Source organism: Podarcis erhardii, assembly GCF_964252035.2.
Source record: "Podarcis erhardii genome assembly, chromosome: 1".
Lineage (NCBI taxonomy): Eukaryota > Metazoa > Chordata > Lepidosauria > Squamata > Lacertidae > Podarcis > Podarcis erhardii.
Genome location: NC_138497.1, coordinates 116,188,041 through 116,208,260, shown reverse-complemented (window position 1 = coordinate 116,208,260; position 20,220 = coordinate 116,188,041). Strand labels below are relative to the sequence as shown.

The 20,220-nt window shown below is 40.2% G+C and overlaps 1 protein-coding gene across 48 annotated transcripts in view; it reads right to left on the bottom strand.

Moving 5' to 3' along the window:
* The window catches only part of TTN (titin), a 293,526-nt gene that overhangs the window by 140,399 nt on the left and 132,907 nt on the right, over window positions 1-20,220 (bottom strand). For 26 of the 48 annotated variants that reach the window (XM_081862229.1, XM_081862238.1, XM_081862246.1 and 23 more), the window contains 30 exons: window positions 19,927-19,992; window positions 19,517-19,597; window positions 18,994-19,077; window positions 18,090-18,173; window positions 17,696-17,770; window positions 16,278-16,361; window positions 15,780-16,100; window positions 14,113-14,199; window positions 13,856-13,933; window positions 13,470-13,547; window positions 12,934-13,017; window positions 12,610-12,693; window positions 12,350-12,430; window positions 10,641-10,724; window positions 10,200-10,274; window positions 9,966-10,040; window positions 9,650-9,724; window positions 9,239-9,322; window positions 8,414-8,752; window positions 8,010-8,093; window positions 7,114-7,191; window positions 6,813-6,896; window positions 6,197-6,280; window positions 5,618-5,701; window positions 4,868-4,951; window positions 4,645-4,725; window positions 4,111-4,197; window positions 3,840-3,920; window positions 2,777-2,869; window positions 889-2,631 (listed from right to left, as the gene is read on the bottom strand). In XM_081862229.1, the coding sequence (XP_081718355.1) occupies window positions 889-2,631; window positions 2,777-2,869; window positions 3,840-3,920; window positions 4,111-4,197; window positions 4,645-4,725; window positions 4,868-4,951; window positions 5,618-5,701; window positions 6,197-6,280; window positions 6,813-6,896; window positions 7,114-7,191; window positions 8,010-8,093; window positions 8,414-8,752; window positions 9,239-9,322; window positions 9,650-9,724; window positions 9,966-10,040; window positions 10,200-10,274; window positions 10,641-10,724; window positions 12,350-12,430; window positions 12,610-12,693; window positions 12,934-13,017; window positions 13,470-13,547; window positions 13,856-13,933; window positions 14,113-14,199; window positions 15,780-16,100; window positions 16,278-16,361; window positions 17,696-17,770; window positions 18,090-18,173; window positions 18,994-19,077; window positions 19,517-19,597; window positions 19,927-19,992 (4,602 nt within the window). The remainder of the gene's footprint in view (window positions 1-888; window positions 2,632-2,776; window positions 2,870-3,839; window positions 3,921-4,110; window positions 4,198-4,644; window positions 4,726-4,867; window positions 4,952-5,617; window positions 5,702-6,196; window positions 6,281-6,812; window positions 6,897-7,113; window positions 7,192-8,009; window positions 8,094-8,413; window positions 8,753-9,238; window positions 9,323-9,649; window positions 9,725-9,965; window positions 10,041-10,199; window positions 10,275-10,640; window positions 10,725-12,349; window positions 12,431-12,609; window positions 12,694-12,933; window positions 13,018-13,469; window positions 13,548-13,855; window positions 13,934-14,112; window positions 14,200-15,779; window positions 16,101-16,277; window positions 16,362-17,695; window positions 17,771-18,089; window positions 18,174-18,993; window positions 19,078-19,516; window positions 19,598-19,926; window positions 19,993-20,220) is intronic. The other 22 variants (XM_081862264.1, XM_081862266.1, XM_081862268.1 and 19 more) reach the window with 18 other exon arrangements.

The following is a 20,220-nucleotide window of genomic DNA, read 5'->3' as shown; positions in this document are numbered from 1 at the left end:
GACATAGAACTTTTCTCAAAACATCTATAGTTGGCGTATGAACAAGCACCACAACGTCAATTATTGTTGAATATTAGCTGTCCAGGTGGCAAATCTGAGCAAATCATTCAAGTGACTGAAGAGAAGGCACTGGGATAAAAATTCCCCTCTATACAGGTCCTTCATTCATATATATATATAAGTAGTTATCTTTTATGGGCTGATGGAAACGGTTGAACTCAACTGAACATTTGAAAGATTTCAAAACACCTGCTGATATATCGGTTTTGCAAGATTACTCCCACTGCTGTTACCTTCCTGACAGTGGTTTGGGTATGTTTATTATTATTAATTGTTATCATAATTAGCATTTCCCCTTTCATCCTGGCATCTGACCTCATGTTTTATGATGTATTGTGTCATATTTGTTTATAAAGGGAAGGATGCCTATGCATCAAGGTAAGAATACAGCTGCAAATGATATTCCTATTTCTGCAAAAATCAACATGGAAACTTTTTAGGACACAAGATTATCAGGAAACAAGAAGAGATAACTTCTTTTTTTACTTTCTTTCTTACCCAGCAGAGCTTCTGTTTTTTTGCTTTTTGTCAGCACTTTTCTAGAACAGGTTTCTTGGATAAACCAGATACTTCAATAAAGATATTAGATTGTGTTAATTGTACGAACTGAAGAAGCCACAATAAAGATAAATAACAGCAAGACCATAAAGACTTGACACCGAACATTGACATTAATTTGACACATTCATATTTACGTATGACAAGAAAAGTTGCCAGTACAAAATTTATAAACTAACATGAAACAAAGAAGATCCCCCCCCCCACACACAAACAAGACAAACATTTCTTAAGCCAAGAGTGTCTTTTCCCTTTGGGAATGACGTCTACCTTTTAATGGTGGAAGCTCTGTTGCAGGCACAGCATAAGGGTCTTGTTTTTTAGGTTTAGCAACCATAACAGTCTCTTCTGGTATTTGAGCCTCTGCTGCTTCAAGCACAACAGCAGGCTCTGGTTTTCTGGGTTTGGAAACAGCTGCCTTTTCCTCTGGCTCTGTTTCAGGCACCACTGTAGGTTCTGGCTCCCTGGATTTTGCTCTCTTTTCTTCTTCCACTTCAGGCTTTGCTGTTTCAAGCACCGTGGCAACTTCTGGTTCTCTGGATTTGGTGACAGCCATCTTCTGTTTTGCCGCTGGAAGCTTTACTGTTTTAGGCACTGCAATAAGTTCTGGTTTTTTAGGTTTAGCTGTGGCTACCTCCTTTTCTGGCACACAAGGTTCTGCTGACTCAAGAACAGCAATAGGTTTCGGTTTCTCAGGTTCCACAATATCTATCTCTTCTTCTAACTCAGGCTCTGCCATCTGAGGCATGACAATGAATTCCTGTTTTCTGGGTTTGGCAACAGCCATCTTGTCTTCTGGCATGTAAAGCTCTGCCTTCTTTTCTTCCTCTTCAGGCCCTTCTATGTCAGGCACCAAAGCAGCTTGTGGTTTTCTGGGTTTGGTGACAGCTATCTTCTGTTTTGGTGCAGGAGGCTCAGGCACCAGAGGCTCTGTTTTTTTAGGTTTAGCAACAGCTGCTTTCTTTTCTGGCACATGAAGTTCAACTGCCTCAAGAACTGAAGTGGGTTTTGGTTTCTTGAGTTCAGCAATATCTACCTCCTCTTCTTCCACTTCAGGCTGTACCATCTGAGCCATGACAATGGATTCTGGTTTTCTGGGTTTGGAGACAACTACCTGCTCTTCCAGCACTTCAGGCTCTGCTGTTTCAGGCTCCACAACAGGTCCTGGTTTTCTGGGTTCAGTGACAGCTATCTTTTGTTTTGGCACTGGAGGTTCCACTATTTTAGACACCATAATAGGTTCTGGTTTTTTAGGTTTAGCAACAGCTGCCTTCTTTTTGGGTACATGAGGTTCTACCGTCTCAAGAACTACAACAGGTTTTGGTTCCTCACGTTCAGCAATATCTATCTCCTCTTCTTCCATTTCAGGCTCTACTGTTTGAGGAAACCCAACAGGTTCTGGTTTCCTAGGTTTGGAGACAGCCATCTGGTCTCCTTGCACTGGAAGCTCTGTTGTTTTAGGAACAATACCAGGTTTTGCTTTTTTAGGTTTAGCAAGGATTAGCTTCTTTTCTGGCACCCCAGGCTCTTCTGTTTCAAGCTCCACAAGAGGTTCTGGTTTTCTGGGTTTGGCAACAGCTATCTCCTGTTTTGACTCTACTGTTTTAAGCATCACAACAGGCTCTGGTTTTTTAAGTTTAGCAACGACTTTCTTCTTTTCTGGCACATGAGGTTCGACTGCCTCATAAACTGCAACAGGTATGGGTTCCTCAGGTTCAGCAATATCTATCTCCTCTTCTTGCACTTCAGGCTCCACAACGGGTTGTGGTTTTCTGGGTTTGGCAACAAGTGGCTTCTGTTTTGGCACCTCAGGCTCTGCTGGCTTTGATACAGCAATAGATTCTGGTTTTGTGGGTTTACGAGCAGCTGTCTTCCTTTCTGGTGCTTGAGGCTGCGTTATCTGAGATACTTCAGTAAGTTCTGCTTTTTTATGTACAGAAACTAATTCTGTTTTTTCATGCTTTGCAATGGATATCTTCTCTTCTGCCACTCCTTTTCTGGGCATCTCAGACACTTTAAATAAAATCAATTCCCTCGTAAGAATTTTTAAACCACAAAATGCAAATAGTAGCATCAAACTGAACAAGAGCGAAATAACGAAAATATGTCACTTTTGTGACTTTGGTAGCTTTACGTTTTCCTCGAAGAGAGAATGTACCTTTGGGAGGTGCAACCTCACGTTTCCTAGGAATGGCGGCAGGATACCGTTCTTCCATTTCTTCTAGAAGCATTTCCTCATATGTTTCTGTATCTTAAAGATATTAGTTTTCTTTGAGACATGCAAAATCATACTTGTAAAAAGCATAGGACAAAAAAAGACATAACCAAAGACAATGACCAACAAACAGAGAGCCCAGCCGTATTTATTGTGGAATAAACTTATACATTTCATTTAGTCACAGAAGCAGGCCCTCTTCAAGGTTAAATAATTCAAACCTTTTGCTCTCCTAATTAGAGCTCAGGCTGAAACCAGATAGGAGTGCAGCACAATTATTTGCTTAAATCTAGGTTTGCTACAATCACATATAAAGTAGAGTGCCTGTTGTTAAGAGCAAAGGGGGTGAAGGAGTGAAAGGTTCTGAAATATGCCCCTTCTGTGCTCCATAAGTCCCTAAACATTTTTTGCTGGAACTCCTTTTTACCCCACCTGGGCTCTGATTATTTTTCTGCTCTCATGGGTCATGTCTACCAGAGCAAGTTAAGGCTCACCCCTCAACTGAGCACTAGTCGTGGTTTTATGGTTAGCCTCGCTAGTTATAAAGTTTGGTCCTACTGAAACCAGTTGGTCTAATCTAATTAAAATCTAAGTGTTCCACCTTTCTGGTTTCTAGTTATTCCAATCTTCAGTTAAGTTCTGAAAAAAGTTTTTCATTGCTACTGAACTATCATTAACTGGATCTTATGCTATTTTCTTTTTCACCCAAGTTTTCATTTTTCTCCCTTAATGCTTTATGAGAATGGTTTTTATTGGGCTACATCTGAGACACATGAAAGGCAGCCTAAATAATATCTAAACCTTGAAACAATCCCGCATGTGTGTCTATTGCTGCATTTGAAAATGAATTTACTTAAAGTCTATCCAATTATTAATGTGAATGGCCGATCAAATGGCCATAAACACCTTTAGTATACATGAGAACCTGGGCTTGGGCTCTGTAACATAAAGCATTGACAAGTTAGAAGACTTTTAGATAAAACATTCTAATTAAAGGATTATGTACCTTCATAGTGCGTAGCTTCTTTCCTAGATACTTGAACTGTTACTTGTTCCTCCGAAATGGCTTTCTTTCGTATCACAGGCACTTTAAAGATATTAGTTTGTGGCGGGAAATTAAAAAATTTGTGAAACACATAGAAACAGTCAAACTAATTAAACAGTTATTGACGTTGGCACACAACACCCCGAAATTTATGACAATGAGCTATTATGGCACATTTAAATGCCTTGACATTTGCTAATTCATTATCACTTTCACCGAATTGCTGTTGTACCTTTAGGTGCCGGAGGTTCCAATTCTTTTGAGACCGATGGAGTAGGAATTATTTCTTGTGAAACAGCCTTTTCTCGAACCTCAGGTGCTTTAAAGATATTAGTGTTTTTTTTAGAAACATGGGCATTTTAAAATAAGAGGTTATTGCAGACCACAGACAAAACAACAGGACACACACACAAACACAAATATTTCAAAGATCTTGGAAGAAATTTGACACATATCTTCCATGATAGAATTACAGCGACAAAACATTGCCTTATGACAAATTGAGCCTTCTGCATTCGTCTCTGCTTTGCAAGAGCGGCAATTCTCGATGAAAAGCTATATTCCTATTCAGATTTCTAGTACAGGTGATCTGAATTTTATCCCATTTAATTATTCCCCCTAAAATTGCATGGAATAATTTCTAATTAATTTGGCAAGAAATTCGCCTACATTGCACAAAACACTGAATTATATAAGAGAATAGCAGGTGGGGAAATAAAATGGTGAAATGTCTCATTTCACTGCAGTTGTAGCTAGAGTGTGTTACCTTTGATGGGCATTGTTTCTTCTTTAGGTACAGGTGTAGGTTTCTTCTTCTCTGGCACAGCTTTCTTTGCCGCCGGAGGCACTTTAAAGATATTAGTTTATTTTTGAGTATGTATACAATTATGTCACACATAAGACAAAAAGGAACAGGCCAACAAAGGGCCTGGATAATACAATGGTAGCTGCTTGCTTTGGGAAGCTAGCAGGAGAGGTGGTTTATGTACCTTTAATGGGCGGAGCTTTCTGTTTTATAGGAACACCAATGGGAGCCATTTCTTCTGGGACAGCTTCCTCTTCCAGTTCAAGCACTTTAAAGATATTAGTATATTTGAGACGTTTCAAAAGGACACACAAAGGACCGGTTAGTGGGGCGGAAAATAAACAACACACAGTGAAGATCAGCAGACCAAGAAAACAAACGAAGTTAAAAAAAGAATAATCCTAGAACTAAAGAAGCACAACTCATTTACAATTTGCTCTCTGACATCTATGTTGTTTCCTTTGGCTTTTAAAAGTGAAATGGCTAACAGCAGAACAGTGATTTTTGCCACAGCAGCTGAATTACTATGCTCTTCTTGACACAGTGACAACAGGCTCTGCTCTGCATACTAACAACTCAGATTCCTTCCCTTATGTCTATGTTTGGCCAAGTGCATTTGTTTCAGACTGTGGAGGTCAAATGATTGATAGGAAGCTATGCAAAGGAGCTTCAGCACTGGAGCCAGAATCCCACCATTGGACCATAAGACCTGCTACCTCACTGCAATATGTCCTCACGCCAAAAGATGTCGGCAATAATATTTTAAATCATGACATTTTGATCAAGCAAAACACAGCACGATAAGGTGTTTGATATTATAAAGTCTACAAAATCAGACACCTCTTACTATTCTCAGTGCCAATTAAATTGTTAAACTGACTGACCGGCTTTTCAAGCTTAGTTATTTTGCAAATTGAATAAAACTCTGATGTACCTTCAACTGTAGCACCTTCCTTTTCTCTGGAGATAATATAAGTAACTTTTTCTTCCCGTAATGTTTTCTCATGAACTGCGGGAGCTTTAAAGATATTAGTTTTCTCTTAGTTGGGTTTTTTTTAAAAAAATGGTTATAACATCTTTAAACGCAAGACAACCATAGCACAGAGAAAAGAATAACTAAACAAATTCTTTTTCCATTTTAAATACTTCAGGGGCAGAATATCATTTTAATGGTTTCCTACGCAGGAAAGAAGGGGATAATGAGCAATTTAAATTTAATAAATTGGCTTGGCCGATAAAATACATTTTCTAATGTCAGCTATACCTCTTTTCCTTTATACAATAAATGCCGTCACTTTATTTAGGACATCTTCCAATCACAGCTGTTGTCAACAGTCAACAGATTTTTGTACGCCAAATGAAAATGTTTTCTCCAGATTTCATAGGATTTATGATACACTTGTGCCAGGAAGATGTAAGGGCCTTACTGCTGTGATCTAAGCACACTGAACATGCAACTACACTGACGGAGATATACTTTTTTTGTTCTTGCCTATTCAAAAATTTCATCTACCTTTTACTGTGGGAGGTTCTTCTGCTTCGTAGGTAGTGATGGATACTTTTTCTTCAGGGACGGCTCTCTTGGGAATGTCAGGCACTTTAAAGATAGAGCATTTACTCAAGTTTTTTGGAGAAATAGTAAAGGTACCCCTGTCCGTACGGGCCAGTCGTGTCCGACTCTAGGGTTGTGTGCCCATCTCACTTAAGAGGCCGGGGGCCAGCGCTGTCCGGAGACACTTCCGGGTCACGTGGCCAGCGTGACGAAGCTGCTCTGGCGAGCCAGCGCCAGCGCAGCACATGGAAATGCCGTTTACCTTCCCGCTATAAAGCGGTACCTATTTATCTACTTGCACTTAGGGGTGCTTTCGAACTGCTAGGTGGGCAGGAACTGGGACCAAAAGACGGGAGCTCACCCCGCTGTGGGGATTCGAACCGCCGACCATGTGATTGGCAAGCCCTAGGCGCTGAGGTTTTACCCACAGCGCCACCCGCATCCCCTATTTGGAGAAATACACACTTCTAAAATAATGTGCACATTGCTGAAAGTTCTCTTCTGAGGCGTTAGTGATAACACCATAGGCGAGAACACAGGAATGTCAACATTCTTTCTGTCTTACTACTGAATCTACCTTTAGTTGGTGAAGGCTCTTTCCTTTTGGGAACAGTCTTAGGCACTTTTTCTTCAGGAACAGCTTTCTTAGGTATCTCAGGCACTTTAAAGATACAATACTTTTGTTTAGTTATTTATGAATCTTACATGAATGCTATATACATAATTACAAAAGAAGGGAACGCAAAGCACAAGGACACACCATGAATACGTACACTTAGAGAACAAACACAACATACCATTGAAGGTGCACAACACCTTTATACAAAATACACAACGAGAAGATGAAAGATACACAAGATAGCGAAGAGTGAATGTACCTTTAGGTGGCGGAGTCACTTCTTTCTTAGGAACAGCAAAAGGTACTTTTTCTTCTGGTTTCTTTTTTGCTGCGGGCACTTTAAAAACATGTATTTCTTTTAAGAGTTTGCCATTCTTTGAATTACGAATCAAGTGCAAGAATAAACAAAACAGACTTAAAATGCCACACGAAATGACAGAAAGGGGTTAAAAAACGACACAGACGCATAGGGGCAATATTGATTAAATGTCAAGTTCGACAGAGAAGGGGCAAAAAATTATCTATCCCAGTTTGTTAGCTATACTGATCTACCTTCTCTTATCTAGTCTTTACATATATGGGAAACTGTTCCACAAAACATAATGAAACTTAGGTGGTTTGGAACCACAATCCAACTACACCCTCTCTCAAGCCCCATTTTTCCTCTGAAAAGCCACTCTGGAAGGTCTCCTCCCCTGGCAGCTGAACACACATGGTTGCCGGCTGATGGGAAATCCCCTCCCCAGTTGTCATGGCCATGGGTACAACTTTCTGCCCAGCAAAGCCAGGTTCACATTGACCAATCAGAGGCCCAAGCTGGGGGAGTTCCACGCTAGCTGGCTAGGCATTGGCTTAACAGAACTGAGGAAAAGCTATCAGATGTATACATAGCTCACGCCCTTAGACAGTTCAACTAACAGGTTTGTATCCAACTCAGAGCAGACATGGTGAAATTGATGGGCCTATGTTAGTCATGACCTTTAATTTCATTCGGTCTGTTATGACTATGACTAACAATGGATACAACCCATAGTGACATATTAAAATTAATGTCCTATCTGCTAGTGAAAACTGAAATGTAAGGACAACGATCGCCCGTAAGGGCACCTGATTTTTCAGGGTACACAAAGGAACAGATTCAGCAGCTTTATGTACCTTTAGCTGGTGGAGCTTCTTCTTTTTTAGGTACAGCAACTTTTACTTTTTCTTCAGCAATGGCTCTTTTAGGCACCTCAGGCACTTGAAAAACATTTTACGAAGGCGTTTTTAGTTATTTACAAAGAAACCAAATTGCCAAATTCAGAAGACTGTAATCACAAGTACAGATGAAGTCTCTATTCATTAAAGGAGGATACACCCATCATTAGCTTTTGAACTCTTCAGTAACAACGGCATAGTTGGTTTGACCCAGTCTGGGAAACCTGGCCCTCAAATGGAGTCTTGTAAGCACAAAAGCAGGGAACACTGGGGTGGATTTTTGGGGGGAGGGGAAATTTGGGCATTCAAAAGAAGGTTCAATCTCAGGGCAGCAACAAACAACAGGTAAGTAATTAATATACCTATTGCTGGTGGAACCTCATACACTTCCTCATATTCTTCAATCTCCTTGGTCTCCCGAACCTCTTCATAGTACTCAAGTTCCTCCGGTTCTGGAGCTTCTTCATACTGTTCAAATTCTTCTGGAGCTTCCACGTATTGCTCGACTTCAGGTTCTTCTGGAGCTTCTTCATATCTTTCAGGTTCTGGGGCTTCCTCATATTCTTCAGGTTCTTCACCCTCTTCTACCTGAAGAAACTCCTCAGTCTTCTCATAGGTCTCATATTTCTCATATTCTTCATAGAAGTATTTTTCGACAGTGACCTGTTCTTCAGGGATGGGTTTCTTACGTACCACAGGCACTTTAAAGATAGCATTAATTTTTCATTATTTCAAAGACTTGCTGGTGCATAAGCATACAAAGCAAACATAGAAAGAAAACCACCCAAAGTTATCAAATAATTACAAGAAGGGTTTTAAAAAATAAAAAAGGGACACCTGTAATGCTAGTAGCCTATAGTAATAGACTAGAAGATGTTAGAAAAGATTAATAATAAATTCTCATTACAAGATATTTAGAGATACACAAAAACAAACTTAGGTGGAAGAATTTTCTTTGATATAACAGCAGATATTTTTTTCCTCAGAGATGTTAAAAAACACAGTACTGTTTTAGGTAGGCATTTTTAAATTGTTTACCAAGTATAAGAAAACCACAGAATTCTTAAAGCATGAATAAAAACAAATGCAAGAAGTTACTAAGGTATATTTGACAGTCTGTGATAAAACACACATATAATTAGTAATATGAAAGAAGAACGTTATAACACAGATAAGAAGAGATATACCTTTGGCAGGCGGAGCCTCTACTTTTTTAGGAGGAGCAGTTGGTACCTTCTTTTCAGGGACAACTTTCTTGGGTACCTCAGGCACTTTAAAGACATGACACCGCTACTTTAGCTTTTTTATATATATTGCACAATGTCAGTCAAACTACAAGATCACAAGCAACACACAGACATACAAGATGACACAAATCACTATGTTGATTTAGGATGCAATCCTATACCCACCATTTTCCCGGGTGTAAGTCCTATTGATCCCAATGGGACTTACTTCTGAGTCGAAGTATATAGGATGGCATTGTTTAGTTGGTTCAAGTTCAAACGTAATGGGACAACAACAACAAAAATGACTGGTTAATGCCATGATAAATGTTATCATCTTATGTATCTATAGGTATAGATTTATGGATATACCTTTCTCTGGAGAAGCTGCCACCTTTTTAGGAACAGGGACTTTCTCTTCTGGGACAGGTTTGGGAACTTCAGGCACTTTAAAGAATATTGAGTTGTTTTAAGAATTTGGTCTCGAGCCAGCGCGGACAAACACATACGACATTGCAACGTTTAAGAGCTATCTATTCAGACAACTTTGCCATATTCCCAAAAGTGAACACCAGGTATGACATACGGCAACCCTACTTTAATAGCTAATTAATTAATACAAATGGTTATCAGTGTATGGACAAATGTAAAAATTAAAATTGCACACCGTTTTAAAGATTGGATATACCTTTTTTGGGAGGAGCTGGGACCTTTTTGGCAACAGGAACTTTCTCCTCCGGAACAGGCTTAGGAACCTCAGGCACTTTAAAGACAACATAGACTTAATTTAAAGCCACCACACACAAACATGTAAGACTTCACAGCATTGTTAGCTATGTGTTTCAATGCTCCAAGACATAATGATAATTTCTAGACTTAAAGTAAGTGTCAAAAACGTTCTGGTTTTGATATATGGCTATACCTTTTGCTGGAGGAGGCGGCACCTTTTTGGGAACGGGCACTTTCTCTTCAGGGACGGGTTTAGGAACCTCAGCCACTTAAAAAAAAAAATGATAGTGTTTTGAGAATATGTTTTGTTTTTTAAAAAAATCCTCAGTTCTACCACAACACCAAGAAGCACCAAGAACAGGAAGATGTGTACAAAAAGCAAGAAATTCGCAGAACAAGAACTTCAGCAATTCAGACAATATTCTGCCAGGAAGCAGTTTTCCATACATTGCAAACAGACAAAAGTGACACAGGACAAACATGTTGTACTATATACATTTTGAAATTTTTCCTGCACACAGTTTAAATCCCCTTGAATTCACTGGCAAACAAGAAGTTTCTTTTCTCTTCTGGAAGGTCAGGTTGTTAGTACAACTGAAGAAAACATACACTAATTCTTTGTTACTCAATGTACCTTTTGCTGGAGGAGGCTCCACTTTTTTGGGAACAGCTGCAGGGACTTTCTTTTCTGGGATGACTTTCTTTGGCACTTCTGGGACTTTAAACACATATTTTTGGATTAAGAATTTTGTTTTTAATCCACTTCGGAAAGAGAAACATAGCTCACGTTGGGGTTGGGGCAGGGCGGGGAGCACAAACACAAGTCACAGCATAGGCCACAATTCATGAATCTGCCTTAGGGTTTGTGTAACAGAATTTTTGACTATTCCTCTCGGAACAGCAGCCAGGCCATATCACACACTACATTTGAAATTTTACGGAGTTTCAAAAACAATTTGCGAAACAGTATGTGGGCCTTTGCTCGTGACAACTAAACAATGCACATCAATCCTATTCATGTTTACTTAGGAGTAAATCCCACAGTGTTCAAAGAAGTGTCATACCAAATCAGATAATGAGTTAAGGTTAAGGTTAAGGTTAAGGTTAAGGTTAAGGTTAAGGTTAAGGTTAAGGAATCGGGTCTGGAGCTTTTTACAACTGGGTATCCTGTTAAAATGAGACACAGGTGGCACTGTGGGTTAAACCACAGAGCCTAGGACACGCCGATCAGAAGGTCGGCGGTTCGAATCCCCATGATGGGGTGAGCTCCTGTTGTTCGGTCTCTGCTCCTGCCAACCTAGCAGTTCGAAAGCACATCAAAGTGCAAGTAGATAAATAGGTACCACTCTGGTGGGAAGATCAACAGCGTTTCTGTGTGCTGCTCTGGTTCACCAGAAGTGGCTTAGTCATGCTGGCCACATGACTCGGAAGCTGTACGCCGGCTCCCTCGGCCAGTAAAGCGAGATGAGTGCCGCAACCCCAGAGTCGGTCACGACTGGACTAATGGTCAGGGGTCCCTTTACCTTTACCTTACCCTGTTAAAGGGGTTTGGGAAGGGATATTGCTGTCCAGAGGTCACATGGAGGCCAATGGGCCATAGCACCCTACTGAGAGGCAGTCCGGCGGGGAGCATCACACTTGATGCTTGTCGGGGAGTGACCTCTTGACCCAACTATCAACAACCAGCAGGCAGGCTGGTTGATCTCAGATACCTACCCAATGTCTTCTCCAAAACCAGATCACATGGTTTGCCTCCAACACTGGATGGCACACCTCTTGAGTATGGCTATGCAAATATCTTTACTTAGAAACAGTTATCTTTAAATACTTAAGTGCCATTATTTATGTCTTTAGAAATAGGTTTGTAAAATTATTTTCAGAGGCTTTATAAAGAAAATTGCAGCATGAAACAAGATCAAGAAAGAGAAGTATTTAGGCTGCAGTTAAAAGTATGTCTGCAGTCCTATGCCCATTCACTTGGGAGTAATCGTTCATTGTCTCCAATGCTGTTTTACTGATTACCCAATGGAACTTTCCTGTTGTTTCCTCCCGCCTGCAGTGCCTCTCTGTGCACCCTCAAAATTCACATATGGAAGTCAGGGGACTATTAGAGGAGATTTTGAGGGGTGCATGGGGAAAAGGGGGGAAAGGGAAGTCCCACTGAATGAGCAAAACTCTGCTTGCCCAGAATTTGGTAAGGCTAGCAGAATTTATTCCTGAGTAAACATGCATAAGATCAGATTGCATGGCTTTCAGAGAACATAAAGCCAACGACACAGATCATATTATTGTTCTTATTTTTAAAAGAGGTCTTTGATAAGGATAATCATGAGCTGAATGTACCTTTTTCAGGTATAGCTTCCTCTTCTTCAGGTATATAAACGGGTGCTTCTTCTGGGACAGGCTCCTTTGGTATGTGAGGCACTTCAAGGATTTAATTTGAAGAATGTGATTTATGGGTTTGTTGTGACAAAGAAAGAGACAGAAATAGAAAGAGCTGACAGGCAAGGGACAACAACTATATTTGACATACACAAGCATCACATCTAAGATTAAAGAAACACATGAGATCAAGAAGACTGATTTTGACTGGGTTGATATACCTTTAGCGGGGGGAGGTTCTGGTTTTTTGGGCACAGTGAGAGGCACCTTTGCTTCAGACACAGCTTTCTTGGGTATCTCAGGCACTTTAAAGACACCAAGAAACAGACTTTGTATGCACATTGTATCACGAAAAAGAAAGAACACAAAAACCATTGATATCTCAGGTGTGTGTGTCTGTGGTTGCACATCTACACATCCTTGTTGATTCTGCATGGTTAATATTGCTTGTTGAAATATTCTGCACATATCTCTGTGTTAAACCATGGGTAAAGCACTTACAGATGTATGCATAATTTATATCTTTCAAATATTATTTCAGATACCTTTAGGTGGAGCAGGCTCTGGTTTTTTGGGGACCGCAACAGGCACTTTCTCTTCTGGCACGGCTTTTTTCGGCACGGCCGGCACTTTAAAAAGATTAATTTGTAGATTTATTTGACTCCTTCTAGTATTGAGACACCACAAAGCAAAAGAACTAAAAGAAGAATGTGCTGCATCTGAACCACAAGGGCAAGGGGATTTGCAGATCTGCTCTTAATGAAACTGCCAGGTTTTTCTCACTGATATAATGTTTCTTTAATATTTATATTTACAGGCCCACCCTTCATGGTATTGACCACCCAGGGAGAGGTACAACAAACTGCAGCCTTGCTATGTAACGTGGCAGGTCAATTACTTACAACAAGGCTCTCCAAATTTGAGTCACGAGCTGTTTTTGGATTACAATGCCCATCATCCCTAGCTAGCAGAACCAGTGGCCAGGGATGATGGGCATTGTAGTCCCAAAAAACCCACCTGGAAACCCAAGTTTGGGGAAACCCTGGTTTAAAAGAATGACCAGGTGAACAAGGGACAATACCTTTAGCGGGAGGAGCTTCCACCTTTTTAGGAACAGGTACTTTCTCTTCAGGGACCACTTTCTTAGGCACTTCAGGCACTTCAATTGAAAAGACAGTACTTTGAGCATAGAATTTGGTTTCCAAATGAAGATGGAGAACAGTGACACAAAACACAAGAAGATTTTTTTGTTGTTGAAGAAAATAAACAAGAAGTTACATTTAACAGGATTAAAGGACTATTAACACATTGTTTGCACAGCAATTTTACCACATAAACATGCCCAGAGTGGGTCATGACACAACATCAACACAACAGGAAAATCTAAGTACATCATTGCAATCAACAGCCTAGTTGTAGCCTAATAGGTAAGTTTATTTGCACAGGGCAAGCCTCACACTGATTTACCTTTAGGTGGTGGGGCTTCTTTTCGTTTAGGAACCGGAACCTTTTCTTCCGGGACTGGTTTCTTTGGCACCTCAGGCACTTTAAAGATAGGGCAAGAGATTGTTGAGGACACCACACCATTCACACAGCACATTAAAACAGAGAGTCAACAAAGGGCATGTCTACAGTTGATCCCCAGCCCACTAACGCCACTGAGCCAAGAAACTTAATGAACTGAAAGCAAGAGTTTGAGGAAACTGAATGAAGAGATGATGTACCTTTTGCTGGAGGAGCTTCCTTCTTCTTGGGGACAGGCGCAGGAGGAGCCTTTTTCTCAGGGACGGGCTTCTTTGGTACCTCAGGCACTTGAAGGATAAGATTGTATTTATAAGAATGGACGCACCAAGACGCACCATAAGAACACAGCTGTATTGCAACACTCTGACATGACCCCCGCAAGCTAAGTTAACTTAAGGAATGTTGCTTGCTCCCTCTTCCCCCTTGCAGCCACTTGCATCCCCTGAAAGTCCTCTCCAGAGTGTTGGGGCTCCTTCCTGAATACAGTGAAATGGGGCATACATACAGTGGTGCCTCACAAGACGAAATGAATCCATTCCGTGAGGCTTTTCGTATAGCGTTTTTTTCATCTTGCGAAGCAAGCCCATTGACAGCTTAGCGGATTAGCGCTATTAGCGGTTTAGCGGCTTTTAGCGGATCAGCTGATAAGCGGTTTAGCGGCTTAGGAAAAGGGGGGGAAGGGGAAAAACCCCGCAGGAACTCGCAAGACATTTTCGTCTTGCGAAGCAAGCCCATAGGGAAATTCGTTTTGCGAAGCCCTTCCAAAACGGAAAACCCTTTCGTCTAGTGGGTTTTCCGTCTTGTGAGGCGTTTGTCTTGCGGGGCACCACTGTAGCTGGTTTTTTTTTTTGTAATCAAGCCAGACCACTGGGTCCATCTAGCTCCTCGTTGTCAATTAGTCATACCTTGGGTCCCAAACGCCATGGTACTCGGACGTTTTGGCTCCCAAACGCCGCAAACCCGGAAGTGACTGTTCCGGTTTGTGAACTATTTTTGGAAGCCAAATGTCTGATGGGGCTTCCGCAGTTTTGGTTTCCAAACGTTTTGGAAGTCAAACGGACGTCCGGAACGGATTCCATTTGACTTCCAAGGTGTGACTGTATAATGACAAATGGGAAATTCTTAGTCCTGCCTGGGAATGCCAGGGATTGAAACTAGAACCTTCTACATTCAAAGCAGATGTTTTACCACAAAGCCACACTCCTTCCGCAGATGGGGACACTGATGCTGGGAGGGGAGAGTAATTCAAAAGCAAAGATTCAAAGGTAAGTTATTTAAGGGAAGGTCATGGAGGAGAAATTTTCCATCTCCTCTATGGTTAAGATATATTGCTCGGCACATGGACAGGGGTGGTTGGCAATGGAAGAACATGGGGACACTATTGGATGCTAGACATTTTCTTCCTGATCTCACTATTCGGTAGAGCACAGGTCAATGCTATCAGATGTTCTGTACATATTTTTGTAATCTATTTTACCCCCAAACTATATGCTGTTGTTTTCTCTGGTTATTTACTCCCTGGGAACTGTGGTGTCACAGGGTTTTGGCACACAACTAGCTTGCTGAATTGACATTTCATTCAGCTTGGAGAAGCCTGGGTGGAAATGAAATATATTCCTGAGAGTTTTGCTAGGACTAAAGACACTGCCTAGCGCGGACAAGCTCAGTGTTTCTGGGATATTCTCTAATTCAACTACAGCCATTTCTACTTGCAACATGAGCTGCACATCTCACAACAAAGGAGAGCAAAATGAACTGAAAGCGAAAACCAAATAAATAACCAAGCAAACAAAAGCCAAAGCCAAACCAAGAGCATTAAAAAAAAAAAATCCTTTCTTTGTAATGCGCTTGTAAACTGGGATGTTACCTTTAGCTGGAGGAGGCGGAGGAGGCACTTCTTCCTCTTCCTCAGGAACTTCTTCATAATAAGGAACTTCCTCCTCTTCATATTGAGGTACTTCCTCCTCATATTGTGTGACTTCTTCCTCATATCGGGTGACTTCCTCCTCATAATGAGAGACTTCTTTCTCATATTGTGTGACTTCCTCTTCATATTGTGTGACTTCTTCCTCTTCATATTGTGTGACTTCTTCCTCTTCATATTGGGGAGCCTCTTCCTCCTCTTCATATTGGGGAACTTTCACATGAACCACTTCTTTTCGAGTAACGGTCTTACGAACTTCAGGCACTTAAAAAATACGAATTTTCAAGAGTCTTAGCTAACGTATTATTTAACGCATACTAAGAACCAAATTTCACTGCAATGAAAGAATCAAGCTAGGACAAGAACACTCAGATATACAGCAGCAGACAGTATACACTTATGGCACACAAAGAGCACACATTGGCACAATATTAAATGTACCTTTAGCTGGAGGTTTCTTCACTTTAGCGGCAATTGATATGGGCATTTTCTGTTTTGTGGGAATTCTCTCAGGTTCTTCGGGAACTTTAAAGACACAGTATATTTATGTTTCAGAGCTTTGATGGTAAAGGTACAGAAAGCCATAAAGAGCAGTAGGAAAGTTGACAGAAACAAACATTTATGTTGCCAGACAAATGAACAAACATTTGAACAAGATGTGGCTAATGCATAGTTGCAGGTATAGTCTTTATACATCCATCTTTTTACTGGTGTAGTGCATATACACCATTTTGTTGTTAGGACCAGTGAAGTCTATATGTCTAACATATTGGAAAGCTGCCCATTTCTTCAGGTGCTATTACTGAGAAATACTCTAGAAAGTAATCTATAGTAATTTTTCAAGATAATACATAGGGACTTTCACTGCAAGCTGCTATGTATGGTAAATCAAAGGGATGGAAGTCATTGAAAGTCTGGTTACATTAAGTGGGTATTATGCCAAGTCTCTGTTTAGGTTACTGACATTTTGAATAAATTTCTACATTCTAGAAGAGATTATCTAGGAAGATTGAAGCCTTCAGCTGTATGGGATGGGACAACTGTGAAATTTACTCTGTTGGAGGGTGTGGGGAGCCAAACAACCAAAATTCCACTGTTATCTGTGGTTTAGGCCAACAAACTGCTTCTTTTTTGCCTCACCATGAATGCAGTTGAACACCCTCAGCAATTCATACACGAATACTATCCTGCACCACTGCTTTATATCAGTGAACCTCTTTAGTGAATTAGCATTCACACTGCTTTAGTTCTAGAACTAATAATTCTGCTAATGTAAGAAAAAGACAGATTGGGTTGTTTCCAAAGATGCACCTCTACTGACGAGAGGTTGTGTATTTTTGAGAAAGTGGAGGCTTCTGTCATCAGAACAGGGAAGGAAACATCAGTTTACACCAAATTGCCTTCCCCTCTGCATCCTCCATGCCACGTCCTGCAGAGCACATTTGCGGCGCAGAGGCATGGGAGCTGCAAGAACAAGAGGGATTTGGCAAAAATCACTTTCCTCACCGTTTGGCTGATGGAAGCCTCTAATGGATCAGTAGAACACCTTTAGATAACCTCATTTTAATATTAAAGTGAAAACTGAAGTGATACCCACATGCCATAGCTGTCAACGTTTCCCCTTTTTAAAGGGGAATTCCCTTATTTCGAATAATCTTCCTCACAAGAAAAGGGAAAAGTTGTCAACTATGCCACATGCTTCCCAAAGGCATCTCATGAAACACTGTGAAAACAGGATGTTGGACTAGATGGGCTATTGGCCTGATTTAATAGGTTCATTTTACGTTCTCACCCTGCCCATTAATCTATATGGTGAATTGGTTAGGATTCCTGTTCCCCTACCCTGGTTGAGTTCATACCTGTATATGAAACTTCCTCCTCTGTATGAAGAGAAACAGACATTTCTTCCGAATACCCCCAGTGCTCTTCCACAACTATTATTAAAGACAGAGTATTGAACTTTAGCATTTCTTATGGGAAACACTATTTGGGTCAGACAACGGGAATTTCAATAAGATTGATTAAGCAGTTACAAAACAAATGTAACTTTTATGTCAAGCCTTCTAGGTTTAAATAAAATAAAGTAAATAAATTGGGGGAGGGGAGTGCCCAAAGCAATATCCTCTCAAATGTATTTGGGGCAGAAAAAAGTATTTCCTTAATAACTTAGGGTTGGCTATGGGAATTAATAGGCAGGTTGTTAGGACATTAACCACTTGTACTTTAATTCAGTTTACTTCAAAGCTTGTATACCTTTTTCTGGAGGGGCTGCTTTCCTTTTGGGGACAGCAATAGATATTTTTTCTTCTGAGACAACTGTCTTTTGAACTTCTGGCACTTGAAAGATAGGAAATGTAAGAAAACCACGTTGTGAATTTAAAACCATCTCTCTGTAGTGTTGCTGTTGGTGGTCTTGTAAGAGGATTACAGACAAAGAAAACTTCATAGACATTTGATATCTCAAGATTTTCTAATACAGGAGACCAACATGACAACATAATATTAAGCAGACATACATTTAGCAAAAACTTGACAATACAGGCTATTAACTGGCCTGCTTTTGGTTTATGGAATTTGCTCTTTTTCAAGAACAGAAATACTTATTTATTATCCAAAGGCATCATAATGTAAAATATTCACTGCAGATTTTTAAACAGAAATAATATTTATGAAATCATTTATTTTCTTTCTTTCTTTTTTAAAAATAAAGGTCCGAAAGAGTGTACACTGCAGAAAACTTTCAAGAAGGACATTAAGATTCAGGACAGCTTTTAACAGGGACAGAGAAATGTCTCACAAAACAAGAATGCCATAAGAGATCTAAAGCACGTGGCAGTTTCACCCACATAAAAATAATATTGCAAAAGACCTTACAAACTACACAGTCAACACAATGCACTGCTGCAGATCAGCAAAGGCCAGCTGCTAGAAGTTGTGCAGGCAAAGTGCCTACAGGAATTCATCAACACCAGCGTTTCAAGTGTCCCAGTTTAACCCTAGTATTCTGCATTTGTTTTGACACAGAGCAGAACATTTCTGTGAAATTTAGTCAAGTTTACTTTTTCCTTATCAGAAGCAGCTGGTTCACAACTCCAGCGGGTGCCTGTTTCTGACCTATTCAAAAGCCCTCTTGTAGAGTCAGAGAAAGCAGGTGTACCTTTAACTGGTGGAGCCACTGCTTTCTTGGGAACCGGAATGGGGACTTTCTCCTCCGGCACAGCTTTCTTTGGCACAGCTGGCACTTGAAAGATATTATTAATTTTCAGGTGACTTAAATCACGTACATGTGACAAATATAAACCAGGTAACAAAACGATTCAAAGTACCGAGATCTTGACATTGTACATAAAACAAGAAAAGGAAACACAGACTATTTAACATAATTAGACCACTAGGGCAAAAGAAGGATGCAAAGAGTTACCTTTGGCATGCCTAAAAACAACTTTTCTTGTTTGAACAATAAGTTCTTTCTTCCCCTGCTATATTCCTCTCCCATGCTATATCACAAATAGCCTTTGAAAGCTCATTCAGTTTCAAAAGTGGTTTGCTCTGCATCATGGGGGGAGATATTTGATGACTGAGTCCCCTGGGTTTCTTGCATTTGCTGTGCAGTTCTTTAGCTCCCAAGAAATCTTAAGATACATATATATAAATTCCACAGAATTTAAAACTTTATATACCTCTTTTTGGTGGAGCCTCCTCCTTCTTAGTGACTGTTACTTTTTCTTCAGTGACAACCTTTTTCTTGTGTACTTCGGTCACTTAAAGACAACAAACAAAGGTAGGAATATTGCATGTGGTTCCATCTCAGAATGACAGGAATATATTTTGACTATAATTCAGTTCCGTTTAAAAATACTGATCTATTATTTACCATATATAAAACATGAATGAGACAGTAAAAGAGACCGAGGAACTGACAACATTACTGGCAGAAGATTCAAAGAGGGGCCAATACATGGCGACAGTCCCTCAAGATATTAATGTGCACGAAACCCATATAATTCTTATGTGAAATGGACCAACAAAATATATACATGACGCTATCTAGACAAAACACATTACTGACATGATTTTGCGTGTGTGTTACCTTTGGGTGCTGGAGGTTCTTTTGCTTTAGGTGGTGCCCGTTCCTCAGGAGGAGCTTTCTTGGCCACTTAAAAATATTACAAAATTTTATAACGTTGGAGTGATTTGAACATCAATAGGAAAACACATTAAGAACTTATAACACATACATTTCACTGAGTAAATCCACAGCCAGATTGCTTTAGAGACAAGCAATTGCTCACACTTAATGCAAAAGAGATTAATATCAACTCAAATAGTTTAGATGACAGACGACAAAAAAAAAAAAAGCATTTTGCCTAGGGTTGCCATATTT